The sequence below is a fragment of the Hippichthys cyanospilos genome, chromosome 7 (assembly GCF_059441005.1).
Source record: "Hippichthys cyanospilos isolate Australia breed blue-spotted pipefish chromosome 7, RoL_Hcya_1.0, whole genome shotgun sequence".
NCBI classification, from domain to species: Eukaryota; Metazoa; Chordata; class Actinopteri; order Syngnathiformes; family Syngnathidae; genus Hippichthys; species Hippichthys cyanospilos.
The window spans coordinates 15,854,078-15,872,769 of NC_142375.1; the positions used below are offsets into that span (position 1 = coordinate 15,854,078).

General features: G+C 41.1%; 1 protein-coding gene and 1 long non-coding RNA gene across 3 annotated transcripts in view; one reads left to right on the forward strand and one right to left on the reverse strand.

Annotated features, from left to right (window-relative positions):
* LOC148421256 (uncharacterized) overlaps positions 1–11,001 on the forward strand; it is a 34,839-nt gene extending 23,838 nt beyond the window's left edge. The window contains exons 2-3 of the long non-coding RNA XR_015866272.1: positions 9,973–10,047; positions 10,943–11,001. This is a non-coding gene — a long non-coding RNA (uncharacterized LOC148421256). The remainder of the gene's footprint in view (positions 1–9,972; positions 10,048–10,942) is intronic.
* Positions 3,218–18,692, reverse strand: part of mxi1 (max interactor 1, dimerization protein) — a 38,929-nt gene continuing 23,454 nt past the window's right edge. For both annotated transcript variants that reach the window (XM_088420425.1, XM_088420426.1), the window contains exons 4-6: positions 9,943–10,057; positions 8,639–8,822; positions 3,218–7,001 (exon numbers count right to left, since the gene is read on the reverse strand). In XM_088420425.1, coding sequence (XP_088276551.1) covers positions 6,838–7,001; positions 8,639–8,822; positions 9,943–10,057 — 463 coding nt within the window. In that variant the 3' untranslated portion in view covers positions 3,218–6,837. The remainder of the gene's footprint in view (positions 7,002–8,638; positions 8,823–9,942; positions 10,058–18,692) is intronic.

Below are 18,692 nucleotides of genomic sequence, written 5' to 3' on the forward strand. Positions count from 1 at the left end.
CAAATAGATTTTAGTCCATCTCAATTGCTTTGTTTTACACTTCAATTATTCAAAGCCATTCCGCTTGCACTGTATTTCCTTGGAAAACCTGGTGGAGTGTGTTGTCTATATATAGACATGCGTGACTACATGTTGAATGCTGTTCCCGCTAGAGCCTAGCGCCGTTCGGGATGACCAACTTTAGATCTGAACAGTGGAATTCTTTCTTGGGTGACTTAGACTTTTTGAAAATCCACTTGCGGGAAAGCGAGCATTTTAGATAAAGTAAATACCATTCATGTTGCTGAGCATAGCTTTGAATTGATAATATCACAGGGTGTGAAATAAATGAGAAAAATGTGTTATCATATGATTTTTGGAATGTACAATTCAAGAGAGCCAACTTGAAGGTCAGTCTTTCTTTTTTTTGAGTGCTCCTTAGCAAAACAAATTGAGAAATATATAACAGCATATAACTTGTTGGAGAGAGAGAAAACCTCAGAAACAAAAAAAAATCACCAGTCACCACCACGGTAGCTGCTCTAATGTCAAACGACCTGCCACCTCGGGGACTATGACTCACGCTTATCACTGGAGTAAACCCTCCCACCACCCCCTTTTTTTATAGCCCTGCCCCGCTGGCCTCCTTTATTTTACCTTCTTGTAATCCCCCATGGACTCCCACTAAGGACTTTCAGTAACGTAATTGGTGGCATGGGCTCCAGTGAGGCAAGAGTAGGGGGGGTGGAAAACAACTCTAGATGAGCTCCAGTGGATGAGTCATAATGGGAGGAAAGGCAGGGGGGAGCTCTGCCCCCCCCCCCCCCCCCCCCCCCCCCCCGCGCGCCCCTTTGTGATGTTCCAACGTGCCAACCATCACTGTCTTATTTCATTCCAGCAAAACTCAAAGTATTGCTGAAATATTTTTCATTTGGCAGCAAAGTCTAGTCTTCTAGCCTAGGGAGGGAAAAAAAGCCCCCGGTTTACAAGTGTTTTACTTGAAAAACTGATATGACACATCTAAGTTACATATCAGGAAATGTAAAAAAAAAAAGAGAGAGAAAAACAAACAAAACAAAAAAAAAAAACTCATCCTGTGTAAAGCTCAATCAAGGCTTTATATTCGATTGAATTACACTGCTGGAACAACATTAAAATTATGACTTTGTTACTACATGGTAGACAATGGTATTGTCAAGGTTTGTTTTATCATGTTTGCTCTCATTTGTTGTCTATTGATTTGACAGTCCGCCATTTGCGTATTTCTTTTGTCAGAATTTTGTTGTTTTAGAAATGTAATATTTTCACAAGAGAGGTAGACTTTTTTTTTGCAGATATTCATGACCAACCGAGCTCGGCCCCTATGTACCTAAAGTGCAGTACCTCAAAACTAAGACTGAAACAATGTCACCTAGTTCAATCCCAAAGACATATTTTTAGTTTTTGAAGACTCCAGACATTCCATGCTGGGTACTTATTTACATATTTTCTCCCTTTTTTTTCCCCCAGGTTTTGGGCTAAAGGAGGGTTTAGATAGGTATGGTACTAAAAGACGTTAGCAATAAAGTAATCAGTCACTTTAGATGAATAAGTACAAAAGTTATCAATTACAAAAGTAATTGATTACTCTTTGTTACTTGTGTACTACAGTAGCTAAAGTAAGCAAATGATTAGTATAGTACCGAATAACCCAAAGTAAATAATTACCTAAAGCCATTGATTATTTACTTAATTGAGTACCAGCAATTTTTTAGACCCCCTAGTCAAACACTTGAAAAGTTTTGATCAAAATATAGATGAGTACTTTAAATTTCAGACTACTAGCAACTACTTTTTTCTCATGCCTTGAACCCTGTGGCTCATCGCTCAAAGCCAAGAGTGTGGACACAATTTCTAATTCAATTTCCTTAAGTAATAATGGCCACCTGTTTTTCATTTGGTTGTCAAAATCAGTCGTCCAATAGGGTTGTAGGCTAAAACGAGTTATTTCGCCACTTTTGTTAAGTACATAACTCCACGTGTTCATTCATAGTGCTGATGTGTTCGGGGAGAATCTGTACATATTCGTGAAAATTAATGAATTGAAAAAACGCATCGAATGACACGTGCGTTCCTTAATCAGCGTCAGTTCCATTTTTAACACAACAGTAAAAAAAATACTCAAATTGCAGTACGGGCATGGCATGCATGCGGTAGTGATTCTAGTTCTTGCAAGTACCGAATAAAAATAAGACAAGCATGAATTACAATACTCCAATATAGTACAAGCATATAAAGTCAAATGACTCACCTAGTGAAGAGAGACAGACATGTCATATTGAGCGCTCGTCAAGTATTTGCAGAGCGATACTGTCACCTAGCGGCGTTTTAGTTATTACCGGCCCTTTCTTCTGCAGCTCACTAGCACCACGCTGGGCCTTATTTCTGTGGCTCTCTTGCGTCACCTAGTGGTCCTATGATATGCCAACCACGACCCTCTAAAATGAGATAGCTCAATACGATATACAAATTTCACGCACAGAAAATCGCCTATTTTGTTCTACTTTTATTACAATGTTTTAAAAACGTTGATTGACTGGTTGTCGGTGGAGTGTGCAAAAATCTTTTGCACATTACACTGGCAATCAGAAACATTGTGCAAATGACGATCAAAACGGACATGTCTTTAAAAGGGCAACACCATAGCTCTAAGTACTTTAGTTATCGATTACTTCAGCACTTGAGTACCTTAATTGATTGTTTCTGTACTTCCTAAACGAATTAATTAGTACTTGAGTATCTAAAGTAACTAATTAAGTCAGTACTTAGAGTAATCAATTACTGGCGCTTCAGATTTTATTTTTAGCACCTAAAAACATCAATTACATTCGTACTAAATTAGTCTATTACTTTAATAATTACCTCTTAATTCACCCGCCATTTTAAGACCCTAATTTAGTCAAACATTTCACAAAAATGGAAAACAAATTAAAAATATTAGAATGTGGGAATTATTTAAAAAAATGCAAAAGTATGTCTTGAATGGGTTTGTGTTGGAAGTGAACTGCAGGCTACACCAAAATTAAATATTATTTGTAATCATTTTTTTCTTTCAACATCCATTTAATGTTACTGTACAGTGCAATGTTAGAAATGGTGAAGAGCTTGAGATCAAATAAATGCAGTGGACGAAATGCCTTCTGAAATACACAACGTCGATTGATATGTAGTCATATAACGTTAAATAAAGGCGCAATGGTTCAGGTTTGAAAATCTCGTTTTTATTGTAAGTATTGCATTTCCAACTTTGCAACAAAACACGTTGATCAGAGTGCATGTTTTACAAAGAATGGTCGCAGGTTCGGAACAACAGGACGACTCCCTACATGGGACTCGGCTCGTTGCCTTAACCACCACATGGACCCGTTTTTCTCACCGACACTGGAACGGTGTGTGGTTTCCCAAAACAAAACAAAAACACCGCAACATCCACTTTTTGGGGTCTGCCTGGACTATTAGAAGCAGAGCAGAGCCCGCCTGCAAAGTTAACCACACACGCTCAAGGTTGCTTGTTCGGAACCAAAACCTCAGTAGAGGAAAAGTTCCAGGACTTGCGTCACAAAACGCCAATTCGGAGCTTCCTGTACTCCCGGGATTGTTTTGGCATTTTGATGGCTGAAAGCAAACGCCGGAGTATCGACGCTGATGTGGCCAGTCCTGAAACTTTTCAGACGCGCCTTGTTCAGACAGTCAGCTTACAAGGAGATGTGACACAGAACGTGTTTGTCAAAGCAACGTGAGGAAATGGAAACAAGCACGGCTAAAAAGTCACAGAGGGTCAGAATGGATGTAAACTGTCCCTCGGGCAGAAAGATGGACAAAAGAGAGAGAAAGAGGACACTGAGGTGTTCTGACACGGTTTTGGCATTTCTGTTTGAAGAATCAAGCACCGGTTGGTCACTTTTTGATTCGGTGCCAACAAGTCCAACAATCTCAAACTCAGTTGAATCCCCTAGTGGAGGTTTTGTAAAGTGTAAGACACGCGTTATCAACTAAAAAGACGAGTCTAGTCAAGAATATACCATCCTCTTGTAGGAGGAAAGTGGCGTTTTCAAAGACCCCGGTTTGGGTAGTGGCTGGCTCAGCATATGCCCGTGGCGATGACACCCCCCCTCCTCAGCCTTCTTGAGGGGGTGGGGTCAACCTCCAAACAAGGACAGGTGACTCGAACCAGGCTCAGCAACTAGGAGCAGCTTTGGGGCCGTTTACATTTCAAGTGTCCATCCAATAAACACCAAAAGCAAAAGAAAATGGCTACAATATGTACCCTCCCGAAACCCCTCAAAAGATCAATAAAACATAACATACAATATTCTTAAAACGAGGAATGAGGAAAACGCATCGAAAATGAAGTCAAACAGGACGAAAATAAGTTATTTTTTTCCCCTCTCGTTAAGTCTGTTCTTAAGAGGAATGGAGGAATAAATATTCAAAAGGTGTTTTGTTAAAAATGAAAAGGGCAAAAAAAGGAATGAAAAAAAAAAAAAACAGCCGGGCGAAGTGCAATTCTGAATGCCAGTTGAGTTGGGATGGCTAACTTTGACAACCCGTTTCTTTTACCCAACGCAAGGGATCACCTGACCGCCAGTGGAATGCCATACACACTCATGCACGCGCACACACACGCAAACACACACACGTACGCACTCCAAGAGAATATCACGTGTAATAAATTAAACTCTGCCGCTTCCATCCAGTAACCTTGTGCAGCACCAGACAGCAACACAACAATTAATTTGAAGGATGTCAACCAGCAAAAATAAGTGTCCGAGCCACGCCTACACCGCGCGTCCAAATATGGACTTTCAAATACACAATAAACACAAGTCAGCAACAGAGGCAAACATTCTACCCATGAGCTCTACCTTTTTTTTCATCTTTAACATTAATTTCTTAAGCTATTTGTATGTACAAAGGAAAAAAAATAATAAACCATGACTTTGCTTCTTTTGGACGGTCACAAAGGGAGAAAAGATGAAGAGTTATTGCTTGTTACTGCTGGAGAGAATGTGGACGTGTATTCCCAACGTATCTTGTTGCTGTTGTTTTGTGCCGCGTCAGCCGGAAAGTATTTAAGTGCAGGATAGCTCGTGGAGAGAGCGCCGCGTTCGACGGCGATGACTCTTGTCTTGCTCCGATGCTAGGGTGTTGAAGCAGACGTTTTGGATTCCCAGGCTGATGGAGGACTTGCACAATAGCACCGAGTCGCGTGTCCAACATAAGACACATTTGGCGTCTTTGGCGGCGTCGAGTGAGGTCGCCGCGCTGTGTGCTTTCCATGGGCCGGGCTGAAGCACCCATCACCTTGGAGCGACTTCAATAGCAAAAGAAAAAAAAAAAAAAAGGCTTCAAGGGCATTTTGGGTCATGTGGGCTTGTACGTATTGGGAGTATTTTGCCATGTGTCTTTCTAAAATCACTAAAATCAAAAAGCTGGTTTAATAACCCGGATATGGGTCAGAATATGATTGCCAACTTTTTGGCTTGTTTTGGTTAAAACAACCTAAAAAACAAATCGTTTTGTATAAGATGATATAAAAAGGCAGCACTTAGGAAGAGTGGTTAGCACGTCTTCCCTCCTAGTGCAGAGATGGTGGCTTTGCTTCCAGCTCCACCCTTTCTGTGTGGAGTTTGCATGTTCTCCCCATGCCTGCGTGGGTTTCTTTCCATATTCCAAAAACATGCATGATAGGTATATTGGACATTCTAAATTGTCCTTAGTTGTGTTTGTGAGTGTGGGACGGTGTTTATCTTTGTGTCCCCTGCCCGCTGCCCAAAGACAGCTGTGATAGGCCAGTACACCTGTGACCCTCATGCAAATAAGGGGCTAAGATCATTGATGGATGGACAACTTAAAGCGAGGTTATTTTGTATAAAACAAGCCAGAAAGTAGTGTCAAATTGACCCAAATATTAGGATTTTCATTTGGGACCAATCATTGGGCTATTGTTGACCCTTATTTTTTTTAGAGTGATAGAGGTTCTAGATTGGGTCTCAAACTGAGGGTTCAACCTGCAAAATAATTTTAAATAAATTACTATTATGTGGTATAATTTTCTTTGAAAGTACATACCTACATAAAGGGACCAGCAGGTCAACTCCTCTAGTGAGGCATCGAATAAACCTGTATAATTCCCGAGGGGTTCTAATCCTGAACCGGCGAAACAAAACAAACAAACAAAAAATATTTTCGAATCTAGTGCTTCCCCTGCATATTTGTCCTTGGCTGACTTTTTTTTTTTGTAACATGCCCATTATTGAGGAAAAACTAACCTATTTGCTGTTTTTATGATCAGGCTAAAGCAATAAAAGTGGAACATCTTTCGACAACTCACTAAGGAATTATATGGAGGTCATTTGAGGAGTTCATTGAGACGCAAGTAGCGCTTTGCCACCCTCTTGTGGCATCTGTATGTTATTACAACCTTTTTTCAGTGTTTGTCAGTTCCTAGCATATTATAAGTAGACCTGGCAGAGCATTGTAAATGCTGAAACGTTTATAAAACGATTTGTATGGTATTTCGGAGTGTACAGAGTAATTACAATAGGTTTAGTCGTCATAAGAATTAATAGGGCGTCCTTGTAAAAATGGTCCCCTGACCCAAAAAGTTTGAAAGCCTGTCCAAGATATTGAGTTGCGCTTAAAGAGAGTCTTTTGTTGCATGGTGATGGGAACACTGTAAGCAGGTGAACAGATGCCTGTGGGCACGGCTGGATGGGTGCACGGATACACCAGATGGGAGGGCAGGGAGCAGCAGCAGGACGAGGAAGAGGAGAAAGAGGAGGAGGTGTTTGCGGTGGTGGCGGCGGCGTGTAGCCTCTAGGAGGAGAAGGCAAGTTTGACACTGCAGGAGGAGTATCCCTCGTCGCTGGCCATGCTTTGCAGGCTGCTGTGGTCGTCCAGGTCGCTGGTGCTGGCCGTGCTCAGGCTGTCCAGCTCTCCGTGGGAGAACTCCGTGCTCTCCACGTCCACCTCGATCTCCTCTGTGGCAGAGGAGAACACCACAGAGCAACGTCAATTATTTGATGGGCACTTTGCAAGAAAGGAAGAGCATTTACTGTAAAGATATACAGTGTTTTTTCTAGGTTTTTTTTCAGCAGTGGGGGCAGATAATCTGGGTAGCTTGATGGTCGCGGCCCCACACAAGGGAGGATTTACTTGGTGCTAAACTCTATGCAAATGAGCATGCGCAAATATGTGACTTTTGCACCGGTAGCACCAGTGTGACATTTGACATTGTGACATTCACGCTTTACTGATGTCAAACCATCTCAATTTGCATGACATAATTTCGTATTGCATGAAGATTGACAATGATTCAAGATATGAAACAGTGGACCCCCGGTTTACGACGTCCCCGCCTTACGTTTTTTTCACTTTACGACATGGACCGCAAGGTTTTTCGTCCCCTCTTTAAGGCATTTTTCCCGCTTTACGACATCCAACATTTGTCATGACCTTAGGAGTTGGCTGTGTTTATGTTGTTTTGTCTCCATTTTCAGGTGTTTTTCAGTAATTGCTCTTATTTTCTGGTCGCGTCAAACTGCCTGCGCTGCAACGCGTCACTTGGATGCTGGTCTGTTATTGGTCCCCTCACGATGTCACTAAGATGGTGTAACTAAGACGCGACATGCTGAAGGTTTGATCCTAGTGTGAGTGCTTACAATATGGTATTTATTGTGCATTTTACGGCTTAATTCAAACTGAATTTGCATATTATTTTACTGCAAGGAGATCTTTCTGTAAAAAGCAGCGGCTGGCAAAATAGGTCGATCATTTCATAACTTCAAAAGAAAAACATTGGGAAAAAAGGTTTGGATCTCACGGGGGTCGACCGTTTTATTCATTGCGCTTTGTGTCCTTGTTTAAAATTGCATTCGTTTTTCTATGTGGTAAAACCATCTTACAGTGTATTGATTTCCGTGAGTTTGCTTTTTCCTCCATTTCCGAGTGGATATGGACCAAGCGGAAAGAACCTTGCAAAATAAACCACTCACTAATCCCATACACTCCCTCCCACTTGAGATACCACGTCAAAAACCTCTAGGAGGGGGCTACACCTTTTAAATAAGCATGCCCAAGTTTGATCACATTGGGGCTTTTGACGAGGTTAGAAGATCCTATGATTCCAAAGCTACATTATTGATGGTGTGTCTCAAAATTGACATTCTCCACATGTCTGAGATTCAGCTTCCAGGCTACTCTCAACATCAAAGCAGACCTTGTGTCGATTGACTATATGCCACGCACTTCCGTTGTACAGACTCAGTCGCATCGATTTTCTTCCTGTCGGTCTATCACTGCGCTAAATGACAGCATCTCTTCACGAGATCGCGTCAAGACATCGCCTACTGAAAATTTTGCAACATGAGTTGCATCAGAAAGCAAATTCATCAATGTCAGCTGCCGGGAAGGACAAAGACATCAAGCTGGACTGTACGTGCTGAATTATTGAGTATATACTTGTTTGTGGAGTTAGCTACCTACTAAACTAGAGACTAAAATGAAACTTTTTATTTCAGATGCGAAATATTGACTCACTAGCCTTCTGTTACTATGATTTCTATTTTGTTACTAATGGATGAAAAAAAAAAAACAAACAAAAAAAACAACAAATTACCTTGGTCGGAATCGGAGCGCTCGGAGCCGAGGGCGGAGCCCACGCTGTCCATGCGTATCCTTTCGCCCTCTAGGGCCGCACCTCCGCCCCCTCTCAGCAGCTCTAGTTGGCGCTGGAGATGCCTCTGCTCACGCTCCAGAGACTCCAGCTGGTACTGGCTCTTCCTGTCTGCTTCTTCAAGTTTCTAGAGGGAGGAGATTAAGTGGGCGGGGTTTCATTTAAGTGCAGGTGACAGGTGAGGCATACATATAGGATTAGCGCCATAGCAAATAATGGATGGATAACCGTATACCAGTATTTCCCAACATTATTCGAATATTAAATCTTTTTCCAGCCAGAGACCGCTTCACACAAGAAATTTTCGATGATAAAAAGAGACTTGAAACAGAATGCTGTGCAATTCATGGCTGATTTATTCAATTTTGGAACTACATTAGTAGTGGTACCTCGAGGGTCGTTTTATCCAGGAGCTCATCTGCAGGAAAATCTATAGATCAATTCAGCAATAAGTTCCTTCGTGTTCCAATTAATTTGCTCTTAAATAAACATGTACTGTTCCGGTTATGGCATTAAAAAACATTAAATTTCACTTGATAATATCCGCAAGAACCCTTTTAGAATCTCATGTACCCCTGAAGTTCCTTCATGTACCCCCAGGAGTATTTGTACCCTCGTTTGAGAGTCGCTGGCAAATACAGTACCCCTTTATGTTCATTAGCATTATGTCACATTATGTGACAAGTGTGATGCTCGTGACTGATTAAAACAATAGGCTTTGGTTGGTGAAAGAAGTTGACAGCAGCAGACACGTTGAGTGGTGGTGCATGTTGTGGGATAAACTGGACAGCAACAATACGGCTTTTGTTCTATCTTCCTCCCAATTGCACATGCATGCTCTGCTCACATGCCAGGTTTCAAGTACTTGTCAACAGATGACTCTTCTTCATATTTTGTCAAAATAAACCAATGAGCTTCTTTGAGGAGATTTATAACATCATATACTGGATATACAATGTACTACTATAGATCTGCCTCATAATTCTGAGGTTTAAGATTTGAATCTAAACTCTGGCATGCCAGTGTGGGGTTTGTATGTTCTCCTTGTACTTGTGTGGGATTTCAACAGGTACTTTGGTTTTCCTCCCACATTCCACGACCATGCATGTTTGGTCAATTGAAGAATCTAAATTGCCCATCGTGAAATGTGGTCGATATACGTGCCGTGCAATTTCCTCGCAACCAGTCCAGATTGTAGCCCGCTCCTTGGACAAAGCCAGCTTGCTTAGATATAGTAGCTGACTCACCTTTATATGTGCTTTGGCTTTGTTGAGCAGGCCCAGGGTGGTGTGGCGGCTGCAGTCCGGTCCAAGCGGGATGAGGGCCTTTAAGCGCTCCAGACACAGCCGCAGGTGAGCCCGTCTGCAGGCAAAATGTGATTGGGAAAAATTAATTTTTAAACAGTTGTGGGAAGAAAATGTGAAATGCAACTCATGCCGGGGTATGCTATTGCGCACAGGCAAACAGTGACGAAAGTGACCCTTTGACACAGGGTATTTCCAATCTACACTTAAACGCAATAAAGTTTGTAAAATTATTGGGAATACAACATTCAACTCGGATCACAATTGCCTATTGACTCTCATCAGTGCTCTATTGTTTAATTTACAATGGTCATCTCACATTTATTCTATGTTATGATTGTTATTATTATTATTATTATTATTAGTAGTAGTAGTATTGTTATTATTATTATACTATTATTGTTATTATTTTTTGTGTGTGTTAAAAAAACAGCTACAAAGAAGCGAGTGGTTTTGCTGTTGTTTTTTTCTTGTTTACTGATATTTGGAATATTAATTAATACCACGCAACGGTGAGAAAAGTCAACTGGATAATAAAGATCTGAAAAGACAGACAAATCTATTGTATTTGATTGAGTCCATCAGTTTCCAAGGAGTGTTGATGAAGACCGCTACATCAGCTTGTCGGTTAGCCAGCCACCTCAAAAAGATTGTGTTTTATGTATGTGTTGTTTTAAGATGTGGCATTTGTTCTTATACATGTATAACTGTTGATAATGGCGTAAAGGAACTTCAATTCTTACTTGTACATTGACTCATTCGTTGCCATTGATCGTTATAGACATCAAAGATTCATTTTTACTGAGCTGACAGTAAATGAGCTACTAAAGTTTTTTTTGGACTTGATAAAATACCGGCAACAACAACCCTAGTGAGGATAAGTGGCTATAGAAAATGGAAACTGGATGGATAAAATACCATATCATATCGTTTTCACCAACAGGTGGCTCGCTAACCGACAAGCTGAAGTAGTGGCCTTGATCCACACTTCTTGGAAACTGATGGACTCAAATACAGGTATATATTATTATTCATTAGTTTTCTCACGGCTGTGTTATATTGATGTATTGGAATGTCATTAATATTCCAAATATCTTTGAATAAAAAAACAAATGGTGCCCTAAATATTTGAAATCCAAAGAAATGTGAAGTAAACCACAAATTTCACAAATTAGTTCAGCGAAGATAGCTATGGATTCATGAACAGCCTATCCAGTGGAGCCTCAATTTAACAAATCCAGAACTTTCGGATGGATTTACCGGCAAGAAAATAGTGTCCAGTCTATTCCGAAAACCCCTTTGGTACGATAACCGTCAAAGTCAGTTGTTTCCAGAATCGGCCGCAATTAACCGTTTACTGGCACTGTGGGGCAATCAACAGAGTCTGGTCCATGCGCTTCCGATTGTGCTGCTGTTGTTACAGTTATTAGAGCAGGTTCACATATATGTGCCTACGCGGGGAACAAGTTGGTCGGAGGGCCTGTCTCAAAGAAAATGGAAAGTATTGACATTCACTTAGCATTGATGAAGGCACAAAGCTCAATATAAAGGCTGTATATTGTGTGAGCCCATGTACATATCTCTCCAACATTCTAGTTCTGTTACAGTACACAGCTGTTTTCCTGTCAAGCCCTTACGTATGGAATCCAATTGTATTTGTATACTTCTGGATGTTTTCCGGGCACAAAAAAGTACTCAAATCTAATGGACTATCGGCTCTGACTGATGACCTCTTTCGTCCGTTTAGTTTGTTCGATCGAAGTTCCACAAAGTGTTTCTTTCCCTCTCATGTCAGTGCTAATCAGTGAGTAGTTTAAAAGACTAAACACAGATGTCAACCGTTACCAACTTGACTGTGGCAGCAGCCTATTCTCACTTGAGTGTTGATGAGGAGATAGGAAAGATTTGCACTTCAGCACCCTAATGCAAGATCGTGCTCCGTAATCTGAGGACATATTGTACGTATGTATTATGCACATAGTCGTGGAAAGCAAAATCCAAGGGATGAAAAGAACAGTTTCTTGCATTGTCAATAAGCTTCAAGCTATAGTTGAGTGCCTCAGCAGGTAAAAGCCTCTGGGTGGTACACAAGCTTCTGTTGGCAGCCAGCTTCAGTTACCCCGCTCATCTCCATAACAAATATGTTTTAGATGATAGGTGATGCGAAGAGGGAAAGTGTAATGGCATTTCCCGGACCTCTCTCAGACCGTACGTTCCATCATGTAGACAGCAACTTATTGGGTGACTGGGGGAAGGCCCGGGGTGACATCTATCCTGCTAATGGCCTGAAGTTGAGAGATAAAGAGAGATAATTATGGCTATAACACAATCAGCGCTCCATTATCAGGAGCTGCCCTTTTAGCCCGCCTGAAGGGCTGGGTGGAGGGCGATTAGGAGTCTGGGGGCTCAGTGTAGTGGAGTTGAAAACAACTGGGATTCAAAGCGCCAGCTACTTTCTGTTGCTTTAAGATGGAGATGAACGCAGCCTGGAATATCCATCTGTCAGTGTGCGTGAATAGGAGGTTAAGGTATACATGGATGCCGCTGATATGAGCAAGAGTGCACACCATTAGAGCAATGCAAATATGTATGAGTGTGCGCTTTAACTCGACACGAGCAAGAGTGTTCTTCAAATGAAGGAGGAGGTGCAATCATGCAATCTGTGGCGCTCAAACTTTGGAGGTCACAGGACACGCACGCAAAGTATGCTTCTTCTTTGGCTGTTAGCATGATGTCTATCAGTCTGGCTGGGGTCTTTTGTCAACGCCTTATCTAGCAAAGTCTGCGCCTGCCTCACATGAGCAGCCGTAGTCCTGTTTCAACCATTAAGTTATCAGTTGACAGTTCATCTCTCTTTCCAAAAAGCCCGGCTCCACCTGGGATATTCACCATGTCGAATGGCTCTCTAATGCGCGGCCAGTGTTTGTAAAACAAAATAAATAAATAATGCTTGGTGAAGAGACTGATCAGGAGCCCAATGCGTTTGCTATCCAAAACTCAAGCTAAAAAAAAAAGGAGAAAATGCTACATTTCCACAGTAATACAGAATCAGTCCACATTTCAAGTGTACTATTGATATAACATATGTTTTGGCTGGATTTTCCTATTGACAATGAAATGTCATGATAAAAATATGACTCTGTTAAACTTCTACACCCTTATGGAGTATGACTTGCAAAGGTGATGCAACACAAGGAGTGATAGACATTGAAGGCTCAAATACTTGTCATTTTTTGGAAACTGTCTGTTAATGTCAAAGTCCAGTTAATAAATTCCAGACTCCAACCAGCGAGATGATCTGTTCAGGACAGAAAACACTATGGTATCTCAAAAGACAACTAATAGACCACCCCGGAGACTATCCGTGTCCTCACTTGTCTCTCATCCACAGATTAACACCATGCAGCTGCTACGGTAAATTCAGTTCTGATTCCTTGCACCAAGATTTCTATTTGTGAATGTGAGGCATCACTTGTTGCGTGGCGTTTCCCAAGGCTGTGCGAAATCACAAGAATCATTTATCACCTACATGGGAATGATGTTGTCGTGCAGTCACATAGCCCAAAGATCGACATTAGTTCCATTAGGTTTGGATAAGGTCTAACAAGCCTATGGTCAAGCAGGCCAACAAAACTTCCAGCATGCCTCATGTAAGTTCAGGGTTATTTATGGAGGACGTTCTGATTGAGCTAGTTCAGATTTCTGCCATTACATAAAAAAGAAATAAAGAAAGAAAACACTACACGCCGGATCTAAAAAGAGAGCAAATACAATTTGTAATATCATAAATATGTATTGTTCTATCTGAGCTGACAGGTTGCTATGGTAGCGCATCAAATGAAAGCCAAGTCCTGAAACACATTTGGTTTTCTCCAGGCCATAATTAACAAAAATTGTGCTAGTCCTGAGAAACTGTCCATGAATTCTGCACTGCCTTTAATTTGTAGACCTCCACACCATGTCCAATTTTTGATAACAGTCTGTAAATGTCAAAGCACTCAGAGTCCTGGTTCTGTTCTTTTAGTCTCTATCTTATGTACCATGTGATCTCCTGTTTTAGAAACATAAGAGGCTCATTGGCAGCATGTTGATTTCAAACACTTTCAATGTGTCTGTCAGTGATGGACAAGATCGCAAAATGTCTCCATACCTTTTTTCCTTGTTGAAAAAACTCTCTCATAATAGAAGAATTGCCCAGCTGATCATGTATGACCAGGAAGAGGACAGACAGTCAGACAGTTTGTGACACGAACGGAGAAAAAAAAGAAAGAAAAACAAAAGAAAAAAATGTTTAAAGTTTTCATTTATTAAAAAAAAATCTTGTAGGTAGTCTTCCGATGAAAATAATAATTACTGATTTAAAATCAGTTTGACATCAATTTAACATGTATAGTTTAATGGTCATAGTTCGTGCATCATATCTTAAAAGGATAATTTATTTTGCTTTTTTTCTTTTAACAGCAAAAACACTTATTTAGTCCATAATGAATTTGATAATCAATTTTCACATTCAATTGAATATCTTTAAAAACATTTCGCAGTGCCCCTAATCATTCAAACACAGATATGTAAGGAAATTGATCTGGCGTTGAGTTAGGCGGTTATAAGTCGGGATGAACATGAGGGAAAAAAAAAACTCAACTTGTACTCGGAGAAACACGGTGAGTGGAACATGTCTTTAAATGCCACAATGAAGTTGTTACTACCTATTGTAAACATGCATGTAAATCACTCATCTACCATCCTGCCACTTTTGCAAAATCTTGACTTCATAATTTAGCTGACTTTACAAATTTCGACTTTGAAAATAACAAATTAATCAAATTACAGTCGGCCCCCGGCTTACGAGCACCCTGATTTACGAACAATTCGCCCTACGAGCGTGGATCAGGGAGATTTTTGTCCTCCGCTTACGAACAAACCTCTCGCCTTACGAGCAATTCGACATGCCGGCCATTGAGTATGTATAAATGTTCTCGTTTAACTACGTCAATAAAATCAACAGTAGCAACATTATCAATCATCAGTAGATACTTGTGGCAGTAACGTGAACGCTATTGGTCTTAGAACGTCACACTGACTGTCTCACTCACGGTGTCTATATATATTACCATTTAAGTGTAGTGTTTGTACAGCTAAAGGGAAAAACAGCCGACATGAAATTAAATGTGCCGATTGCAGGACAAAGAATTGTCATTGGTTTAAATGTGTGTTTTTTTTTAAATTAATTGTCAATACATTCCAACCGTTTAAAAAAAAAGTGCGAATAATTATCAGTCAGTCACGGAGATGCGAATATGCTATTGGTCGATTAAGGTCACCCGGTCTCACTCACGGAGATGCTATTGGCCGGCGTCACACGTCAATCACAGAAATGCCGATATGCTATTGGCCGAACGCCTTTATCTAGCTTGATGGGACAGGATGGAAGGAAGGAGAGATAATTAGTGAAAAACGGAATGTTGTGAAGACTTTGCAAACTTTATCTGTTAGACATAGCTTCTAAAATTACTAGCAGCGGTAAAGAAAGAAATAAGAGGATGATGTTTTAGTATCTGCGTGATTTGCACCCTGACTGAAAGAGTTACTGTAACACTGTAAGACCAATAGCATATCTATCGCCGTGTTAACTTTGAGCGTTGGACTCTGCACCCCTCTGCTTACACACAGCTCAAGTCTCGTCGTTTCAAAGGTAAAAGCTGTTTATCCGTTGTAATTATTATATAATGCAAGTGTACAGCAGATTATGTCACTCAATTTTAATATATGTATACAGTGTGTCGTTTTTACCTAAGGCTTCGGCGCGCGTTGCACGCATTCACGAATTAACATGGGTTTGGATTGCCCGCTATACGAGCAATTCGAGAAACGAGCGTAGCCGCTGAACGGATTAAGTTCGTAACCCGGGGGCCCACTGTATTTTGATTTCTTGGCCAGCCCTACCGCTGCCATTTTATTTGTGTTTAGGGATCAAGTAAGGAACAACTAAAGATAGCTGAAAGCGGATGCACGATTATCATTTAAGTTTGTCCTGCCAGCACTATCTTTAACTGTGTCACTAAGAGGTTAAAGGCCATGAGCTTGTGGCTAATTGGGAGCCCCTCTCAAAAGGTTCCTAAAGCCTGCCAATGATAAGTTATCATGTAGACCCACAGTCTTAGCCATTTCCTACAAACAATGAGTGAGTGGCATCTTGCTACCATAAATAGTTAAACAGTACAGTCCGAGTCCCTTTGTTCCTCTGTAATATAGCGTCCTGAGTTTTCTCCATGTTAATGCAACTTACAGTTTCCAAAACATGCATGTTAGGTTAACCAATGACTCTTTAAGCGATCATAGTTGTGAAAGAGAGTGTGTTTGTCTATACATGCCCCGTGATTGACTGTTGACTACCCTGGACTCTACCAAGCATCTCAGTCAGTTCAGATGGGCCCTAGCTCAATTGTAACCCGGACTGATGTAAGTGTAATAGAAAATACAGTCGGCCCCCGGCTTACGAGCACCCTGATTTACGAACAATTCGCCTTACGAGCGTGGATCAGGGAGATTTTTGTCCTCCGCTTACGAACAAACCTCTCGCTTTACGAGCAAGTCGACATGCCGGCCATTAAGTACGTAGAAATGTTTTCGTTTAATTGCGTCAATAAAATCAACAGTAGCGACATCATCTATTATCAGTAGATACTTTTGGCAATAACGTGAACGCTATTGGTCTTACAACGTCACACTGACTGTCTCACTCACGGTGTCTAAATATATTACCATTTAAGTGTAGTGTTTGTACAGCTAAAGGGAAAAACAGCTGACATGAAATTAAATGTGCCGATTGCAGGACAAAGAATTGTCATTGGTTTAAATGTGTGTTTTTTTTTAAATTAATTGTCAATACATTCCAACCGTTTAAAAAAAAAAGTGCGAATAATTATCAGTCAGTCACGGAGATGCGAATATGCTATTGGTCGATTAAGGTCACCCGGTCTCACTCACGGAGATGCTATTGGCCGGCGTCACACGTCAATCACAGAAATGCCGATATGCTATTGGCCGAACGCCTTTATCTAGCTTGATGGGACAGGATGGAAGGAAGGAGAGAAAATTAGTGAAAAACGGAATGTTGTGAAGACTTTGCAAACTTTATCTGTTAGACATAGCTTCTAAAATTACTAGCAGCGGTAAAGAAAGAAATAAGAGGATGATGTTTTCTGTAATTTATATTGTTTCTGTGTTCGGTACATGCAGCATCCACTTCAACCTGTGGGCCTGGAAGGGGGCTCCTCCCACCTGTGGTCCCTTCTGGAGGTTTCTGATTTTCCCCAAATTGGGGTTTTTGAGTTTTTCCTTCCCCTTCTGGGAGCTTTGACAGGGGATGCTGTTGTGTACCTTACATTGAAAAGATGTCTCTGTATGACCTCTTTTCATTCTGTGAAGCCCTTTGAGACTTCGGTGATTTAGGGCTATATAAATAAAATTTGATTGATTGATTGATTGATTGATGTTTTAGTATCTGCGTGATTTGCACCCTGACTGAAAGAGTAACTGTAACACTGTAAGACCAATAGCATATCTATCGCCGTGCTAACTTTGAGCGTTAGACTCTGCCCCCCTCTGCTTACACCCAGCTCAAGTCTCGTCGTTTCAAAGGTAAAAGCTTTTTATCCATTGTATTTATTATATAATGCAAGTGTACAGCAGATTATGTCACTCAATTTTAAAATATGTATACAGTGTGTCGTTTTTACCTAAGGCTCCGGCGCGCGTTGCATGCGTTCACGAATTAACATGGGTTTGGATTGCCCGCTATACGAGCAATTCGAGATACGAGCGTAGCCGCTGAACGGATTAAGTTCGTAACCCGGGGGCCCACTGTATATACCTGGAACATCGCAGTATCAGTAAATTCTTGTTTTAGTGAAACAGTAGGATGTAGGGTCGACTCAATGCAGACACAGTAAGTAGACTTTCAACTATAATTTACTCCAACTGAAAATCCTACTGACTTTGTGTATATATGGAATCTAGATGTTAATTTGTGGTGCTCACGAAATTTCTATTGATACCTTTGGAACAGAGTAATGGACAATGATAACAACAGAAGGAAAAGCAAGCATCCACCAGGGATCCTGAATGCAGTCATCTCCAAAACTGTCCAAATGCTCAGAATTTCAGCCACAATATTAATATAATATTTGCGTTTACTGAAAAGGAAAATTCATGTTTGTGTGTGTAAGTGTGTTCTTAGGGCTTGTGTTCCTGATGGTCCCCAGATGGGTACGCAGGAGGGCAGCTCTGCCTTTTGGCTTTGACATGTGAGCGAGGAGCCAGTCGACCATGGGTCACTGCACCCCACCTCTCCTGCTTTCATGTTCCCCTCCCCGCCGATCACATGAGCACAGTGCCTATTATAACACAGAACTCATTTCCATTTGCAACATCGTGTCTATGCAATCTTTTTTTTTCTAAATTCGGCACTAATGTGCTTAGTAGCAGCTTCACTTGAGCTTTGGAATGTGAGAAAACCGACTCCAGTGTGGGCTTTGTTTTCACAGAAGCACTTTGATTCTCTCCCCATCTGGTATATGAGAGCTACCCACCTACTCTTACAGAACCAACACACATCAAATGTACATCTCTTTTAATCTGTTCAAAGGAGCGTGGTTCATCACTCGCCTCCTCTCGCGCGCTCCTATACATTT